Source organism: Artibeus jamaicensis, unplaced genomic scaffold (genome assembly GCF_021234435.1).
Source record: "Artibeus jamaicensis isolate MK-2021 breed Jamaican fruit bat unplaced genomic scaffold, CSHL_Jam_final contig_387, whole genome shotgun sequence".
Classification (NCBI taxonomy): domain Eukaryota; kingdom Metazoa; phylum Chordata; class Mammalia; order Chiroptera; family Phyllostomidae; genus Artibeus; species Artibeus jamaicensis.
In genome coordinates, this window is record NW_026521812.1 from 30,284,936 (window position 1) to 30,302,596 (window position 17,661).

Sequence of the window (17,661 nt, forward strand, 5' to 3'; positions counted from 1 at the left end):
ATGGGAACTCCTTTGTAGGTAACCACCTGCTTTTCTCTTGCTGCTTTTAAGAGTCTCTCTTTAATCTTTGGCCTTATAATTATGATATGTCTTGGTGTGTTCTTTTTTGAGTTCATCTTTGAGTTTGGGACTCCGTGTTCCCTGGACTTGTATGTCTAGTTCCTTCACCAAATCAGGGAAGTTTTCTATCATTATTTTTTCAAATAAGTTTTTAATTCCTTGCTCTTTCTCTTCTTTTGGCCCCACTATGATTCAAGTGTTGGTATGTTTGAAGATGTCCCAAAGGCTCCTTAGCCTAGCCTTGGTTTTTTAGATTCTTTTTTCTTCTGCTGTTTTGATTGAATTTTTTTCTTCCTTATGTTCCAAATTATTAATTTGATTCTTGGCTTCATCCACTCCACTGTAGGTTCCCTATAAATTTTTCTTTATTTTACTTAGTGTAACCTTCATTTCTTCCTGGGTCTTTTTCCTGCTGTTAAAGTACCCAATGGGTTCCTTGAGCATCCTAATAACCAGTGTTTTGAATGCTGCATCTGACAGATTGCTTATCTCCATTTCATTTAATATGTTTTCTGGAGTTTTGTTCTTTCCTTCATTTGGGCCATATTTCTTTGTCTCCTCATTTTGGCAGCCTCCCTGTGTTTTTTTCCGTGTATTAGGTGCAGCTGCTTTGACTCCCTGTCTTAGTAGTGTGGCCTATCATAGAAAGGCACATCGGTAAGTTGGACTGGCCAAAGCCTTAGGTAATCACCAGGGTGGAGGCAACCTGAGTTGCTGCTGTGTGGCTCGGTGTGGGGGACCCAGAGAGGGGACAATGCTGCTACCTGGCCTTTGGAATTTTTCCTGGAGGAAGCTGTCTCCTGGTACTTACCCTGATGCCAGGTACTTCAATCTCTCCCCGCATGCTACTGGTGTCCTTTCACCTATTGCCCTGGTGCTGAAGCCCAGAGAGAATGAGTCTGTGTCAATTGTCAGTGCACTGTGGGCCCTTTAAGAGGAGACCTCTGAAAACCCTGCAGTTTCTTCTGCTGCCCCAACCCTCACTGTTTTTTTTTGTAGCTAAATGTTATGGGGACTTATCTTCCTAGCACTGGAACCCTGGGCTGTGTGGTGTGGTGTGGAGCTGGGATCCCTCTCAGTTTTTGTCTGCCAAACGTGGGTGTGGGACTGCCTGTTCTGGCTCTCCACATCCTCCTGCCTACCTGTGTGTGTCCACATCTCCACCCTCCCAAACATCTGGATGACTGTGGCTTCTTGAATTTATTGGTTGTCAGATTTCCATATAGCTTGATTTTCTGATGATTCTGGATGATATTTGTTTTGTAGTCTAGTTGTAATTTTTGCTGTGGTTGTGTGAGGAGGTGAGCCACGTTTACCTGTGTCTCCATCTTGACCAAAGTCCAACTTCCCCAAATAAAATTTTTGATGAATACATCTAGAGCTTTAGTTTCCCTAAAAGTTGATCATTAATTTTTATCAATACAATTTTAAAAAGTGGTCTTTATAGAATTGCACCATGTACCCAGGAAGAGGGTGGTCCAGAGGGAAAGGCAGATGTGTAAACAGAAATCCTCTAAGAGGTGGGAGTGTACGTTCTACAGTGGAAGCATAGAAGAAAGGCAGACAATGGTTGACCTTGGGGAAAGTGTTCACTAACAAGGTGATATTTGATCTGAATTTTGGGGCTGGACAGGACTTTGCAGAGAATGGGGAAGGAATTCCTGTAAAAAGTAAAGAGTCTACAAAGTCAGAGAGGTGGTGAAGAGTTTGACTTTTGTCAATGTAGGTATATTGGAATTCAGGAGACCAGAGGGACTGATAGGCTGGGCAGGTGGGCAGCGGCTAGTTGGTGTGGGCCTAGACTCTATGTGAAGGGAGTTAGATTAGATCCATTAAGGCCACTGGATAGTTTTGAGCAGCAAAGGTCTTATAACTCATTTGCATTGCAGGCTGTTCCCTCTGATGGTAGCTTTGGAGAATAGATTGCATCTGTGAGTGACAGGTGTCCAGAAGGGGCTATGTTAGATGGATATGAGTCGTGTTGAGAAATTTGAAACTAGTGCTATGTTATACAGCAAATTCACATCTTTAGAGTACAAATTAGATGAACTAGCAACTTTTAGAGGTATGTGCCACGTCTCCCAGCCAGCATCAGGGGTGAAGTCCAGGGCTGCTGCGTGTGGTTGTGCAGACTGCTCACTGCACAGCAGTGCCTGGCGAGGGAAGGGCCAGGAGGACCCGCCAGGCTGTGAATCCTGGCACAGACTGAATCCACCAGAGTAGGGTCTGGTTTCCTAGCTGCACAAAAGCAATGGCTAACAGCTCCATTAACTCCCTTTTTTTCAGGCTGGGCCTAGAATGAATTTCTTTACAATAAGCAATGAGATAAAGTATCAAGATACCAACAGACAGGGAGAGCAGTCAAAGTTTCCAATATGCACCATCAAAGACAGATGTAAGCAACATTAAGCTAGTCCTGTTCTGCTTTGAGCCTTCCAAAAAGGTGATATTTCCTCAAAGGTCTGAGAAGCCTGGGACCCTCAAGCAGAGTCCTTGGGGGCACAAATGGACAACTGCCTTTAAGAGCCATATCCCTGTTACCTTGTTGAAGTCCCATTCAGTGGTCATACAGACCATACTCAACATGTAAGCAAACTTCTTAGTCCTAGAGAGACCTCACTCAGAAATTTTGTAACAGTCTGTGTTTTTTGTCCCTTGTGGTAGGATGTACTATTTGGTTTTGGGGAGAGGCACACACAAATCTTGGTGTGATTTAGGTGAGAACAATTAGAGTAATAGTCACCTTTGTTAATCTCAATGATTTCTCACACACACAAAAAAAAACCCCAAAGTGGTAATTTTCTTTATTTCTGGGCAAAATTTGGTCTCTAGTCTAAAAGAAGGTTTGGTCAGGGTCACCTGGAAGGCGGCCCTTGCAGAGTTTGCCATCAGCAGGCACTCTACAAGGAGGCATCTTCTTGTGCAGGGCTTGATGCGTGCAGTTACTTACGCATGATCTTATTTCTCTGGGATGCAGTCTGGGTAAATGGCTGCTCCATCGCAGAGGTGGGCAGGCTACTGGTCTGCCGGCCCGATCAGGCTTAATGACCTAAGAGGGTTGAAAAAAGTCAAAAGAAGATTAATATTTTGCATTATGTCACATTCACATCTTGGTGTCCATAAACAGATTTTTGTTGCCACTCTCATTCACTTATGTGTTGTCCGTGGCTGCTTTCGAGGTACAACTGCAGCGGCGGGGACCACACAGCCTGCCCACAATGTATAGTCCAGCCATTTGCAGAAAAGCTTTGCTGGCTCCTACTCTAGAGAAACAGTTGAAAGATGTCGAGGTCTGATATATTTAAAATTTACCTAATGCCACCTTTTAAAAGTGAAAACAGCTTTAACGAGATATAATTGACATACTGTAAACTGCACGTATTTAAAGTGTATAATTTGATAAATTTTGGCACATGTAAATATTCATGAAACATCACCATAATCAAGATAGTGATGTATCCATGACCACCGAATTTCTTCTTCCCCTCTGTGATGCTGCTGTCCTGTTACTTCCTGTCCCTCATCCTGCCTAGCAAAAACTCTGATCAGCTCTCAGTCACTAGAGATCAGTTTGAATTTTCTAGAGATTTATGTAAATGGAATCCTACAGTAAGTACTCTTTTTTGGGTGGGGGGGTCTGGCTTCTCTCACTTACCAGTGTTATTTTGAGATTCATCTGTGTTATTGTGAGTATCAGTAGTTCATTCCTTTTTATTGTAAGGTTATACCAGAATTTGCTTCATTCATTTACCTCTTTTAAAAATATTTTCATTTATTTATTTTAGAGAGAGCGGAAGGGAAGGAGAAAGAGTGGGAGAGAAACATCAATGTGTGGTTGCCTCTCATGTGTCCCCCACTGGGGACCTGCCTGCAACCCAGGCATGTGACCTGACTGGGAATCAAACTAGCGAACCTTTGCTTCACAGGCCTGTGCTCAGTCCACTGAGCTACACCAGCCAGGGCTCATTCACTTACGTCTTGATGAGCATTTGCCCTTTCCCCTGTTTTTGACATTTGCACAACAGAGCTTCTGTGAACATTTGTGTACAAGTCTTCACTTTCTTTTCTTTTGGGTGTCTCTCAACAATGCGCTGGAGCCCATGAGAACATCGGCCGGAGTAAAGTAATACCTTCGTGTGAACTAAATCTTGTATTTTTCCCCAACAGTAACCATTTATTCTCTCTAAGTGTTTATGTGCTGAGTGTGTTTACATGAGCAGTGCGGTCACTGTCCAATGTACAGGTGGGATGCTTCTTTCTGTTAATCATACAGAGAAATTGAAACAAAGCATTGCTTTTCTCTTTTTAAACTTTACTCTGCTTAGAACTATTTTGGTGGAAAACTCTCTGCTCAAGGGAAAATGCCTTGGATTGAATATAATCATGAAAAAGTTTCTGGCACAGAGTTCATAATCGACTTTCTGGAGGAGAAACTCGGCGTGAATTTAAACAAAAACCTGGGGCCTCAGGAGAGAGCGATCTCCAGGGCGGTGACCAAGATGGTGGAGGAGCACTTCTACTGGTGAGTCCTGTCCTCCCCCCAGTGAAAGCCACGTTCCCGTCGCTTTTCAGATCCTCCCCAGACCTCTCCTTCAGGAAAGAAACCCTTTCAGAAGTTTTCTGCACTCTGCTGACGGAGGGGTCAAACTTAGGCCTGTGAAGTTTCCAGGTACCCAGAGCGGGGCCTACATGCTCCACAGAGGCCCAGCTAGCACATAGGGTGGGCTTGTGCGCCACCCGTCTCTGTGGTAGCTGCAGTCGACCCTGGAACAACGTGGGGGTGGCGCTCTGCACAGTTGAAAATCCCTCAGAACTTAGCTACTGATAGCCTACCATGGACCGGAAACCTTACTGATAACATGAACCGTCAATGAACACATATTTTGAGTGTTATGTGTATCATATACTGCATTCCTACAATAAAGTAAGCTAGAGAAAAGAAAATGTATTAAGAAAAACATTTGGGGTGGGAAATACATTTGTAGGACTGTACATATGTGTGGGGAGAAATCCCTGTGTGAGTGGGCCCTGCAGTTCAAGGGTCAACTGTACTGACTCTGCCCGCTGTTGTAGTGGGAGAATGGCCCTAGATGAGATGCAAATGAGTACGCATGGCTGTGTTCCCACAGAAACACTGAAGTTCGAATTTTGTTTAATACAAAACTTCTCTTATTTCTTAGCCTCAACCATTAAAAAAAGCAAATTTCTTAGCCTTTGGGCTATAGTTGGCTGGCCCCCTGACCTAGACTGGAACTCACTAAGGTGAGGGCGATATTTTCATAGACTGGGCTCTTCACCAGTATGAGCTGCTGAATTACAATAATATCACCTCAGATACGCAGAGGAGGGAACAGAAAACGAAGACAGGAGAGAGGTCTTAGGTGAAGTAAATTACACAGGCTTTGTGAGATCACGGTCAGTTTTCATCAGAGGAGGAGGGTGTCCCCACACCCGGGAGTGAAGCACCATAAGATACCGCCGTCTGCGCAGGTCTGCCCTGCCAGCCGCAGGCCGCAGTCCCGGAGCTGGGAGCACCACACACACTGTTGACGAGTTGGCCCCTTCCGCCCATGGCGTTGTGCTGGCTGTGACACCACGGGGGTTAAACAGACATGGTTCTTCTTGCTTTACAAACTCATGGTCATCTGGGTTTTTTCTTTTCTTTCATCCATCTTTTGAGAGTTGTAGTACCTGTCTATATCCCAGTAGATAAGAGAAGTTTTCTCTCTGATTTTTGCAAACTTGATCTTGTTCCAAAGATTTAATTAAGAATTGTTCAGCCCAGCATTTTCCATTCGTTGTTCTTTCCTCTTGGGTCAGTAGCTCACCCTGTAGCTCCTCCCTCCCCCACTGGGAGATGCACTCAGTGTGGAGGTGACTATGGAAGGTTCTTCCTCATCACCTTCCTGTTTCATTTGTTCAGTTCTCTAAATGAGAAACTTGCTCCGTCTTTTGGATTTTAAGTGACCCTCTATTTCTCTTTTCATTTTTCTACTTTCAGTTCTTGCCCACTTTATTCCGGGGCCGGCCTGAAGAGCCACTGCTTGCTCTTCCTCCTTTCAGGACAGTGGTGAGGTGGGAGGGGAGCAGGCCGAGGTGTGGGTCTGTGTGGGAGGAATCAGAGACTGTGTCCCAGGTCTCTAGCTGGTAGTAGCACTTGTGGAGGACTGCTGGGCTTCCCTTCTCAGAGACTGCGGGGTTTGGCCCTGAGGACCAGAATGTGTGACTGCAAGTGACATGCTTAGCTTCAGGGGAAAGCCTGTGGGACAGAGCCTGGCTCACCTGCTGGCCAGGTTCCATCACAGCGATTAAGGGAAATGAAGGACCAGCACAGCCAGCATGGGACCACCCTGACCCTCCTGCCGCCTCATTTGATTGATGGGCACATTAATGTGGAGAGCTAGTGCTTTGTCAGCTGCCGAAAAGGAGCCGAAAGCCCTCCATGGGTTGGTAGTTCTGGTATAACTCTTTGATTTCTGTAGTGGTTCATAAAATTTATATTCCAGTTTGTGGGGGTGACTTTCCTTGCAAGCCCCCCATGTGCCACGGATGAGAGTAATCATGACTGAGACGTGATGTGATCTGCTTGGGGAGGAGAGGTGGCCATTTTCCCAGAGGAAAAAGGCCAGCAGCAGCTGGTCAGTTTCTTAAGGATCAAACAGTAGATAACATTTCAAAGAAATCTGAGGACTTAGTATGAGTCAGAGTCTGTCAGGAACAGAGTTTTAGGGTTTCCTGCTCGAACCCTTAATATATGAATGAAAACACTCTTGGCAGAGCAGATTTCACAGGTTTATCAGGAAGTCTTTATGATGCCAGATTTTTCCCCAGGACATGCTCTAGCAAGGCAAGGAGCTGCACCCCTCCCCATCAGGTGTTCAGGCTTAAGGGGATTAGAGCCGGGAAGTACTTCTCCCAGAGAATGTGGGGACTCAGGCTTTGAAGCTGTGGGGGGCTCCCAGAGTCCATTGCCCCCTCTTTGTTGCAGCCCCCCCAGTTCTTCCATGAAGGCCTCCCAAGTGATGGAGTCTGGCTTAGGTTGCCCCCTGCTGTGAGGGGTCTTACCCGTCATTGACTTCCGACCAAGCTTTGGGGGCAGGGAGAGGAAACTGAGGCAGCCTTTGCTACCAGAGACAAGCTTTGTCTCCTGTGGCTCGTATTCCAAAGGTCATCCTCACCCTTAGCCACAAAGGGTCAAGATACAATTCCTAGAACCAGGCAGAGTGGTCTACAACACCAGTTAGAAAGACATTTATCCAGAAAGATTCCCAAGTACCACCTGCCACTGCCTCTTGCTCTAGGTGTGTGGGGCATTTTGCATATGTCTGCTTCATGGTAGAAGTTCATCTTCTGGTCTCCCCTCCCCCTCTCTCTACAAGGGCCCCTGCTAATACTTGCTAGGGGCGGGGAGAAAGAGGCGGGAGCTGGTGTCCTGGTAGGGAAATATCTTAATTCTATGGACCATACATCTCCAAGTGCTTGGGTCATACATACACTCTTCTCTTTTTAATTAGAAAACCCCTTTTTTGGGGGGTGGTTAGCTACTCTTTCTCATTTGTGCTCTTCAAGAGCTAATTTGAGGAAGAAATAGTTAAGGTGGAAGGCCAGGTCTTGATTGAGAGGCACATGTGTACAGTGAACTTTCAAAAAAAAAAAGTCCTGATTCATCCAATTCCCTTCAGTCCCTAGTAACAGAAGGAGACGCAGACCTTCCTTGGTTCCATAAGTTTTCCAAACCTTTAGCCAACTTCTTGCTCTGGGGTGATGCTGAACAGGCTCTCCCGGAAGCTCTGAACCCCAAGGGAGAAAAGCCCCGTCCCCCTCACGGTGTGAGAGTGTGTGGCACCCTCCACCCCCAGGCTCCTCTCCTCCTTCCCATTCTCTAGTCTCAGAGGCAAAACACCAAACGTGCACCTGGGGAGTATGAGACCAGCACGGGGAACTGATCTCAGTATGTAGGAAAACAGTGTAAGTATGAGCTTTCTTCCCATGAGAACCTGTTAGATTCTGACAGTCCATAAGCTGCCAGGTTGGGTCCGTACTTACAGTAGTGGAAGACATGGGATAATTGTTTGACTCCACCGACTAAATTGTCTGGACTTTTCAGATATGTTTATTTTGGTCTGAAACTTTACAAATATTCCAGGTGTGATTTTTCTGAAGAACAAAGACAATGGAAAGCTCTTATTGTTATATAACGTCATGATTCTGAAGGTCTGTTTTAGGTCTGCTCAAAGAAGCACACTCAGCTATAAAGTGGTTTTTGTCTTGCACTTGAAAGCCCTATAATTATGTCCCACTTCCTTTATAAAGCTATTATGGAAGATGAAGAAGGCAGGTTTTAACCTCTTTGTTCCACTGAATGCTTAAGTCAGATCCAATGCAGGGAAGTCCCTACAAGGAAAGTCTGATAGACACAGGATCGAATTACCGGAGTGAAATTGATTTTTGGTAGCAGACACCATAGCCTCTTCTCTGTGACATACTGCCCCCTTGTGGACACCAGTGTCTTAAGAGTCTTCCCATCACATAGGGAAATGCATAGGAGACACAGTAGTCAAACTGGTCATAACAGCACATAACACATATAGATATATAGGTGTTAGAACAGGGAATTCAAGTTTGCTTCTAGACTGGCCATAATTTTTAAAATTTTGAGTTTTTCAGTGAGTGGAGAGATGAGAAGCCTTAATAAAATGACTTAACACCAAAATCTCATTTTTTAAAAGATTTTATTTATTTATCTTTAGAGGGGCAGGGAAGGAGAGAGGGAGAGAAATATCAGTGTATGGTTGCCTCTTGGGCGTCCCCTGCTGGGAATTGGCTTGCAACTGGCCTGCAACCCAGACATCAAATTGGGATTCCCAGTGCCCTGACTGGGAATCAAACTACAGTCCTTTGGTTTGCAGGCCCGAGCTCAATCCACTGAGCTGCACCAGCCAGGGCAACACCAAGATCTTTTGATTACAACTTGATTGATGTGTTCTTCTCTGATATGCCCCCTCCCAGTTCTAGATGTAGTGAGGGCTCCTTTTGGGAGGAGCTAATCTCATGCCTGTGAAACTTGGGAAAACACAGAAACTTATCATGTGCTTCTGCATCTTTGAGCATTTGGAGAACAGGCAAAATATGGCAAGGATAGCAGGACGTGGAGAAAGACGTTCTCATGGTCGGGGAGGCCACCTGAGAGGACTCAGTCATCAAACAGTGGTTTGCCATGGGCTGCAGCTTCCTGCCTACTGAAACTTGTTTCTGCTCTGGGCCAGGTCTCCTGTTAGGTTATAGTGAGACATGTCCATTTAAACACCCAGGGTTGTTTTTCTTTCCTGACTTCTTGATAGCCTTTAAAAATGTTTGAGCACCCTGACTGGTGTGGCTCAATAGGTTGGATGTCATTCTGCAAGGTGAGGGGGTTGCTGGTTGGATTCCTGGTTGGGATGCATGCCTGGTTTGTGAGTTTGGTCCCTGGTTGGGGTCTGTGTGAGAGACAGCCAATTAATGTTTCTCTCCCTTTCTTTCTCCCTCCTTTCTCTTCTCTCCCTAAAAATAAATCAATAAAATCTTTTAAAAAATGATTGAACAGGGTTGATTCTTCTGTTTCAATATAATCATTCTTTAAAAAAAAACAGAACCCTCTTTGACCCCATTTTACAGAAGATATCAGATCCATCAGTTGCAATAAGGAACACAAGTATCGGCTTCCTGAAAGAGGCTCTCAGAAGGACAGATTATTTTAATTGCTCAGCCTAGTCTACTTTCCAAATGGCTCTCATTGGCCTCTCCAGTTAAGAATTCATGACTCCTGTGCAGAGGCCTCTTCCCAGCGGAGAGTGACACAGATTTCAGAAAAGACAGTGGCAGCCTCTTCTTCATTCTCCATAGCCACTGCAGCTCTTTCCATTTTTTAAATTTAAATATTGTCGTCCCTCAGAAACACTGCTTAGCAGTGGCTGGCTCAGAAGTGAAGCCTTTTTTCATTCAATCAATAATTCACTTCTTTAGCTAACTTGGTGAATGCGTGACTGCTAGAGGCCAGGCACCGTGCTGGGTGTGGTGGTGGGGGTGTGTGTGGCTGAAAGCAAGGTGATGAGATGCCTGCCGCTCTGTCCTCAAGTGGCCTCCAGGCTGGAGGGAGACATGGAGCCTTTGTATTCTCAGTGCTGGGGAAGAGTTTGAAGAACCAAGGAAAGGCACCTGCTGGAAAGATGAGGGGAAGGCTTCCCACAGGGGAAGGTGTCACAACAGAATCTAGGGACAAGTAGAGGGGCAGGTGAAAGGGCTGGGTGGTAGGGAAAGATTAGGATATCCAGGCGGAGGGAGCAGTGTCTGCAAAGGTTGAGAGGATCAAAAGTGGCCTTTGGGAGCCACAAATAATTCTGTGGTGGGGCATGGGAGGCAGTGCAGGGTGATGGGTCACACTGTGGGGACAGGCCTGGAGTGCCAAGCAAAAGAGCTATGGGCAGTTGATGAATGACTCTGAGAATCGGCATCATTCTCACTCATTTAGATTTGTGTTTTAGGAAGCTCTTTGTGGCTGCCTTGGGGCAAAGAGATTTTTGGATGACCTTGAGGGGGATGTCGGGAGCCTGCTAGGAGGCCACTGTCCTCCGGGCTGAGAATGCTGAAGGGCTGAACCCTAGTGTTACCTGAGTTGGAAACAAGAGTGAATTCCCAGGGTGGCTGGCTGTCAGGAGTGAGGGATGGTGGGCAGTGAGGAATAATTGCAGAGCTGCTTTCTGGCTTGGGTGAGGAGAAGCAGATCGAAAGGGAAGGAAGATGATGAGTGCAGCTGTACGGGTGTTGGTTTGCAGTTCCCAAGGGTCCCTCCCTCATGAGAGTCTGTGGATCTCTGGACAGGGGACTGGGCCAGATATGGAGTTGGGAGTTACCACTTTGGAATCATGGGTGGGAAATAGATCACTCCTAGAGTGAGAAGATAGAAGGAGTAAAGATAAAAATCTTGGCAAGATGAAAGACGTGATAGGAAAAGCAGTGGAGACATAAGCTAAGGACTAATTCTAAGAAAGACGCCAGTATTGTTGGATGCTGTAGAGAATTCAAGGAAGATAAATATGGAAGAAGGTTGACTTGGATTATGCAATAAGGAGGGATCGTGGACTTGAGCAGCATGGTTTCAGTGGAGTGTTACAGGTAGCAGGACAGAAGTTTTGGGAAACAGAGTTGCAGGAAGAAGTATATTCGGGGTTGTAATAATATGGGAGCATGTGTCAGGAATGTCAATTACCTGTAGTAATGGACTTAGGAGCTCATGAAGCACACCTTTACTTTGGTATTTAAATTAAAGTGTGGTATTATACACACTTTACGGGGCTTGATCCTGAAAGAGCCTGCCTGGTCTTCATGATCTTCTCTTTCCTAATGCATGGAAATGAAAGAAAGGAAAGAAATCAAGAGTAGGGCGGGAAAGAGAATGGAAGAAGACCAGACAGTGTCTGAGGTTACTCTTAACCGCAAAATTCTAAATCAACCCAGTGTTTCTTCTGTGTCCTGCCTTCAACTAGCTGATGCAGGCACAGAACCTTATATACACACTTCCTGGCCTTGGTGGGGGCCCCTGCCTGCTCAGCTGTGCGGCCACAGTAGGTGTCTCTCCCACCCCACCTGCTGCTCTACCCATTAGTCTTCGAAAACTCCCCATCGCTGCATCCTCCTCTTCTGCGTCCGCCCTTGTTTCCTGCTCTGCAGAGCAAACCGGAGTCATAGGAGCGCTAAACCTCTCCCCAGCTCCTCACCGCTTGCAAAGGTGTCCTTGCTGTTTTCCATCTCAGAAAGCCATGTCTGCTACTCATCTCCAAGCTGGCCCTGGAGCCCGTCTGTCTTCTCTTCTAACTTGTCCTTGAACTGTGGTTTCCCCAATACCACTCCCTACCCTCGAAACTTCCTTAGGCAACCTCACCTCCTCTCACAGCTTTAAAGCTGCCACTGCCGCTCCCGCCTACCAATTCCCGATCCTGATCTAAATCGGTCCCCCGAGTTCTCACACTGCTGGACTGCTCACTTTGGAGGTTTGTGGAAACTTCGGATGCAACAGGTTAACTCATCTTTCATCAACTAAGTCTATTCCACCTTGTGTGTTGCCAGTATTGGTTAATAGCATTATCATCCATGAAAACTATCAGCCTGGGAGAAAATGCCTAAGTTCTTCTTCTGCCTAAGCCTGAATAAGAAAAATATCCATTGGCCTTTTTCTCATGTCTCCATGTTTTCCCCACACATTCCCTGTTCACCATCCCCTCCGCTGTTGCCTTAGCTCAGTGCATCATTTCTTGCCTGGTCTTGCCATGATCTTCTAAGCCAGCCTTCCTCTTCCAATTTCCCCACTTTCAGCCCTTCCTTCACCACAAGTCTGATCATGTTTCTTGCCTGCTTTGAACATTTTAGGTGGTTAAACTTTGGTTTAAAAATAAAGTTTAGCCTCCTTTGCTTCTGATCCGTCCTGACCGATCCTTGTCCACTCTTCCAGCCTCAAACTCTTTACGAGCTTCCTCAGGGATCCCGTACACCACGCACCTGTCCTGAAGTTCTCGGCCTTCGTCCACCGGACAGTGCTCTTCCTGCACAAGCCTCTCCCTCTGCTCCGCCCAGTGAGCTTCTGGTCACCCTTCAGCATCAGTGATGCTTATGACAAAACCTATGAAATTTGCTTATAAAAATGCATCTTCCCCCCACATCAGCTTGTTAGCTTAGAGCCACCATATTCCTCATTTTTACACCCTAAATGCTTCTGGGATACTATTATTACCTGGTCATGATTAAATTTAGGATAATTTTGTTTTATTCTCAGACCACTGACTTCCAGAACAGTCACGGATGGCATAGCCCATTTATTGTGAATTTAGGTGTAGTTTATTAGAAGGAAAGTGTCAAATTATTCTGAGAGAATGTGAAAGTTGACTTGATTGCTGGTGTAGAAAGAAGAGCAAATAGAAAAGCATTTTGTTTGAAAATTTAAAAATATTTACTAGAATAAATATGAGATTTTAAAAGAATTTATTGATTTTTAGAGAGAGGAAGGGAGGCAGAGAGAAAGAAACATGCATTTGTTGTTCCAATTATTTATACGTTCGTTGGTTGATTGTTGTGTGTGTCCTGACCAGGGAGAGAAGCAACCACCTTGGGGTGTGGGGACAACGCTCCAAGCAGCTGAACTACCTGGGTGGGGCAAATGTGAGGTCTTCTATATCAAAGGCTCCACTGACTACTCTGTACATATTAATTAGTTGCCATTACGATGTACTTTTTCCTCTTTTCACCAAAACCCATTTCTTGACTCCTCAATACTTTATTTTAAGGAGACTTTTAAAAGAGGTGCACAAATCTTTCTACAGGATTAGCAGGCATCCCCGTAAAAGGTAACAGGGAAGAGTGATGGTCACAGTACAGAAAGTACGTTAAACTTGGTTGTAGGATCTTTCAGTAAACATGAAGAATGCTTAAAACTTTTAGAGAAATCTAGTTTTCCCTAATTTTTATTTTATAGAGAAACAGTCCCTTAAAAACAAGAACCATATAAAATGGTAAAAATTTCAGGGCCTTTTATAGCTTTTTTTCCCTTGAGTAGCTATAATTTAAAGTAGGTATAATTGACTATCATCCCCTGTGTTCTCTCTGTAAAAATATTTTTTACTCTTCTAATTATTTCAAAGTGGCCGTTCTGCTCTATCAACCAGCACTAGGGGTAGGGATGACTGCTGATACATCTTTATTGCACATTATGAGGAAAAAACTAAATATCTTATGCCTGTGCACCCAGCTACATTTTTCTCAGCCTTCGTTTGAAACCCATTAATTTGTATCTACCAGCTCTGTTAACCATAAAGACATCCCTGCAGTTGCACAGGTTCAGAGAGCAAAATCAGCTAAGGCCTGGGGGTTGCAGCCAGCACAACACGCGAATAGTCAATAGCTGCTTAACTGTCCATCCCTGTTACGTAGGGACACCTGGGCGGTTGAGAAAGCCCCCTCCAGATGGGAACAATGATTCCCCTACGTTCTTTCGGTATTCGTATCTGTTTTGGAGTTCTGGAGAGCAAACTGAAGCAGACAATTGACTTTCTGGAGAGCTTAATGTAATATTTATAATTTCTATTTTATGATAAACATGAACAGGTATACGTACTTCCTAATCTTTTCACAAAGACAAAAGGCTTCTTTAAAAAAATTCTTTGATATCATAAAATATAAAATGTATACACAAAGTGTACAAAACAAAAATGTGCAGCTTAATGAACAGAACATACTTCTGTGTAACCATTGCTTTGATCAAGAAAGAGAATGAAGCCAGCACGCCAGTCACTGCCGCCTCCTCCCAATGCCCCCTTAGGTACGCACTGTGCTGCCTAAAACCCTTCTGAAGAGGGTTTCTGCTTGTCTTCTGTGGGGTTGCCGAAGAGAAAGCAGAGCAAGGCCGTGGGAGTGGGAGAGGGGGAGGCCGGTGCCAGGAGAGGTCAGGTGGCAGGGTAGCCTGGCACCCTTTTCTGGATTCGTTACTGTGTATCTCACAGGCCCGAAGTTCAGGCAGCCATGAGGGCTTGTTGTCATGGCTGCCATGCAGACTGCTCTTTATAAAAACTGCAATGATTCTGTTCCTCCAGAGTGTGCTCAGTTCTGAACCACTCAGTGGAAATCGATGTTGTGGAGCTGCGATGTATCTAATGCACGGTAGTAACTTGTTTCCACACACTTCCAGGACGTTAGCTTATTGCCAGTGGGTGGACAATCTCAATGAGACCCGGAAGATGCTCTCTATTAGTGGTGGCGGTCCCTTCAGCAACCTGCTGAGGTGGGTCGTGTGCCACATAACGAAAGGAATTGTGAAACGCGAGATGCACGGCCACGGCATTGGCCGCTTCTCAGAGGACGAGATTTACATGCTGATGGAGAAGGACATGCGCTCTTTAGCAGGGCTTTTGGGTAATGTACCACACCTTCTATTCTATATTTTCTATCTTTTTTGCATGATTAGTAAAGAACTGTAAGTTTACTAATTTAAAGTAAGATTTTGATTGGTCTCTTTGCATCCACGTGTAGGTTGCAGCCCCCCCATGGATTTAATTGTGCTTGGGAAGCCACTCCCAGGGAAACCGCCTTCGCCCATGGGTGGGTGAGGGTGCCGAGAGGAGGGTGACCTGTCCTGGCTCACCTGGTTGGCTGCAGGTGGCTGGGCTGTTGTGAGTCTTAGCAGTAATGATTCATAAATATCATTTGAATTTAGGATCTTCAACAGGTAAAATGATGGCCTCTCCTGGGGACAACTAATGTTTAAGGAGCCAAGCTCTCTTTGTGACTGGTCTTATGACCTAGTCCTTTGGGGATGATGCTTTTGTTTGGAGAAGGTGGGGTTTCACTGCCCTCTCTTGGCACCCTTGTCTCGATTTTGGAGTGCATTAGGTACCTCACTTCTAGGAGGTGAGGTTTGAAACTGGTTTTCTTGGAACCCACCTAGTGCCCCGGGAACTGGGGTCTGTGCTGGGTGTAATCTGCCCCCTGCAGGGACACCCACTGGCTGGATCCTTCCTGCTCCACATTCCAGATGCTTCCTGGACCTGGGGTTCCCCCCCAACCCCAGCTTGCAGGGGGAGATCCTGATAGCACATGCAGCACTCACAACAGTCTGGGCCAGCTTCATTACGTGGGGGTGCGTGGTGGGTGGTGTTGGCTGGGCTCCTACTCCAAACAGATGTGGAAAAGCACTGCCTGGCTTGGAGAGTGACCCTGTCTGGTGCTTTTCCTGCCTGAGCCCAGGGTGGCCTGCCTGATAATGAGTGGAATTAGCCTTCAGTTTGTCTCGTTCCTTGGGAATGTCAGGCCGGACTCCCGGCCTCACGGATCAGGTGTGCAGAGGGTCTTTTCCTCCTTAGCAATGGCTCTGCCTGCTCCTGGCTTCTTCCCCTTCCTCGCTAGCTCGGCTGTTGGGAGCCCCAACAAGCCAGGCATTGAGCCCTTGAAGTCAAGACAGAGATTATGCCAGTGACATGGTGCTCATCTTTCACAATTCAGCAGCGTGGCTCCTTAACCAGAGAGGGGTGCTCATGACCTTTCTGGAGTGTTTCTGGTTGGGAGAACCAGGAGCAAGGTCCTAGCTGTAATAATGATAAACTGCCAATGTGTTTCTGGTACTTAATGACTTAGAAAAAGGCTTTTCCCCCAATTGTGAACGAATGGTCAGTGGTAACTAGTCTGGGTACCTGGCAAGTATTCAAACTGCATCACAAATCTAGATGACTTTCTGCAGTGGGAAACTGAGTGGGCCACTCAGAAGCTGAGTTAGCTGGAGTTGGGTCCTGAGTTGTAGGTGACTGTCCCCTTATCTCTTGCTGCTTCTAGAATTCTCTCCTTCATTTTAATCTTGGCTAATGTAATTATGATGTGCCTTGGTGTGTTCCTCTTTGGATCCACCTTCTTTGGGACTCTGTGAGCTTCCTGGATTTCCTGGAAGTCTATTGCCTTTGCCAGATTGGGGAAGTTCTCCTTTATTATTTGTTCAAATATGTTTTCCACTTGTTGCTCTTCCTCTTCACCTTCTGGTACCCCTATAATTCGGACATTGGAATGTTTAAAGATGTCCTGGAGGTTCCTAAGCCTCTCCTCATTTTTTTGAATTCTTGTTTCTTCATTCTTTTCTGTTTGGTTGTTTCTTTCTTCCTTCTGGTCCACTCCATTGATTTGAGTCCCAATTTTCTTTCCATCACTATTGGTTCCCTGTGCATTTTCCTTCATTTCACTTAGTGTAGCCTTTATTTTATCATCAATTTGTGACCAAAATCAACCAGTTCTGTGAGCGTCCTGATCACCAGTATTTTGAACTGTGCATCTGATAGGTTGGCTATCTCTTGGTCACTTAAAAGTATTTGCTCTGGGACTTTGATTTGTTCTTCTGTTTGAGCCATAATGTTTGGTCAGGTTGTGCTTGTTACATATGAGTGGCAGAGCCTTAGATGTTCATCAGGGTGGGGCAACCCAGTCACTGGGTTGTGACACTGTATGTGGGGGTGGGGGTCAGAGAGGGAACAATGGCACTTGTTCCACTCTCTCTTGGATTTCAGTCCCTTCTGCCGCTTCCCACAAGCAAATTGGGCCCTTCTGGTGCTGGTCCCCAGATAGGTGGGCTTGTGTACATTCTTAGACCCTGTTAGTCTCTCCAATGAACTCTCCTATGAGGCTAGGAATCTCTCCCGGCACCTTTTCAATTGGTGCTTTTAAGCTATATTTCCCCACTCTGGAGCCCTGGGTTGCATGGTCTGCCTCACTGCCCATTTTTGCCTGGTTTATCTGTGCACAAATGTGTGACCGTGGTCAGTCCTGTGCCACCTGTGCTCCCGGGTCTGGCAGCCACTGCCTTTTCCTGCTGCAACCCCTCTCCGCTGGCCCCTGACTCTGCCCCTCTTACCCGTCTGGTTAAATGGTTGTCGGACTTCCATACAGTTCAATTTTCTGTCTGTTCTGGTTGTGTTTTTGTTTCTAAATCTTTGTTGTCCTTAATTTTGGTCATGTGAGGAGGCACAGTGTTTCCACCTACAGCTCCATCTTGGCCGGAAGTCTCACTGTTCTTTATTTAGTTTTAGGAGAGCCTATCAATGA

At 45.7% G+C, this 17,661-nt stretch overlaps 1 protein-coding gene across 2 annotated transcripts in view; it reads left to right on the plus strand.

The window, feature by feature from the left end:
- The window catches only part of FAXC (failed axon connections homolog, metaxin like GST domain containing), a 68,907-nt gene that overhangs the window by 13,361 nt on the left and 37,885 nt on the right, over positions 1–17,661 (plus strand). For both annotated transcript variants that reach the window (XM_037145481.2, XM_037145482.2), the window contains 2 exons: positions 4,386–4,582; positions 14,771–14,994. In XM_037145481.2, the coding sequence (XP_037001376.2) occupies positions 4,386–4,582; positions 14,771–14,994 (421 nt within the window). The remainder of the gene's footprint in view (positions 1–4,385; positions 4,583–14,770; positions 14,995–17,661) is intronic.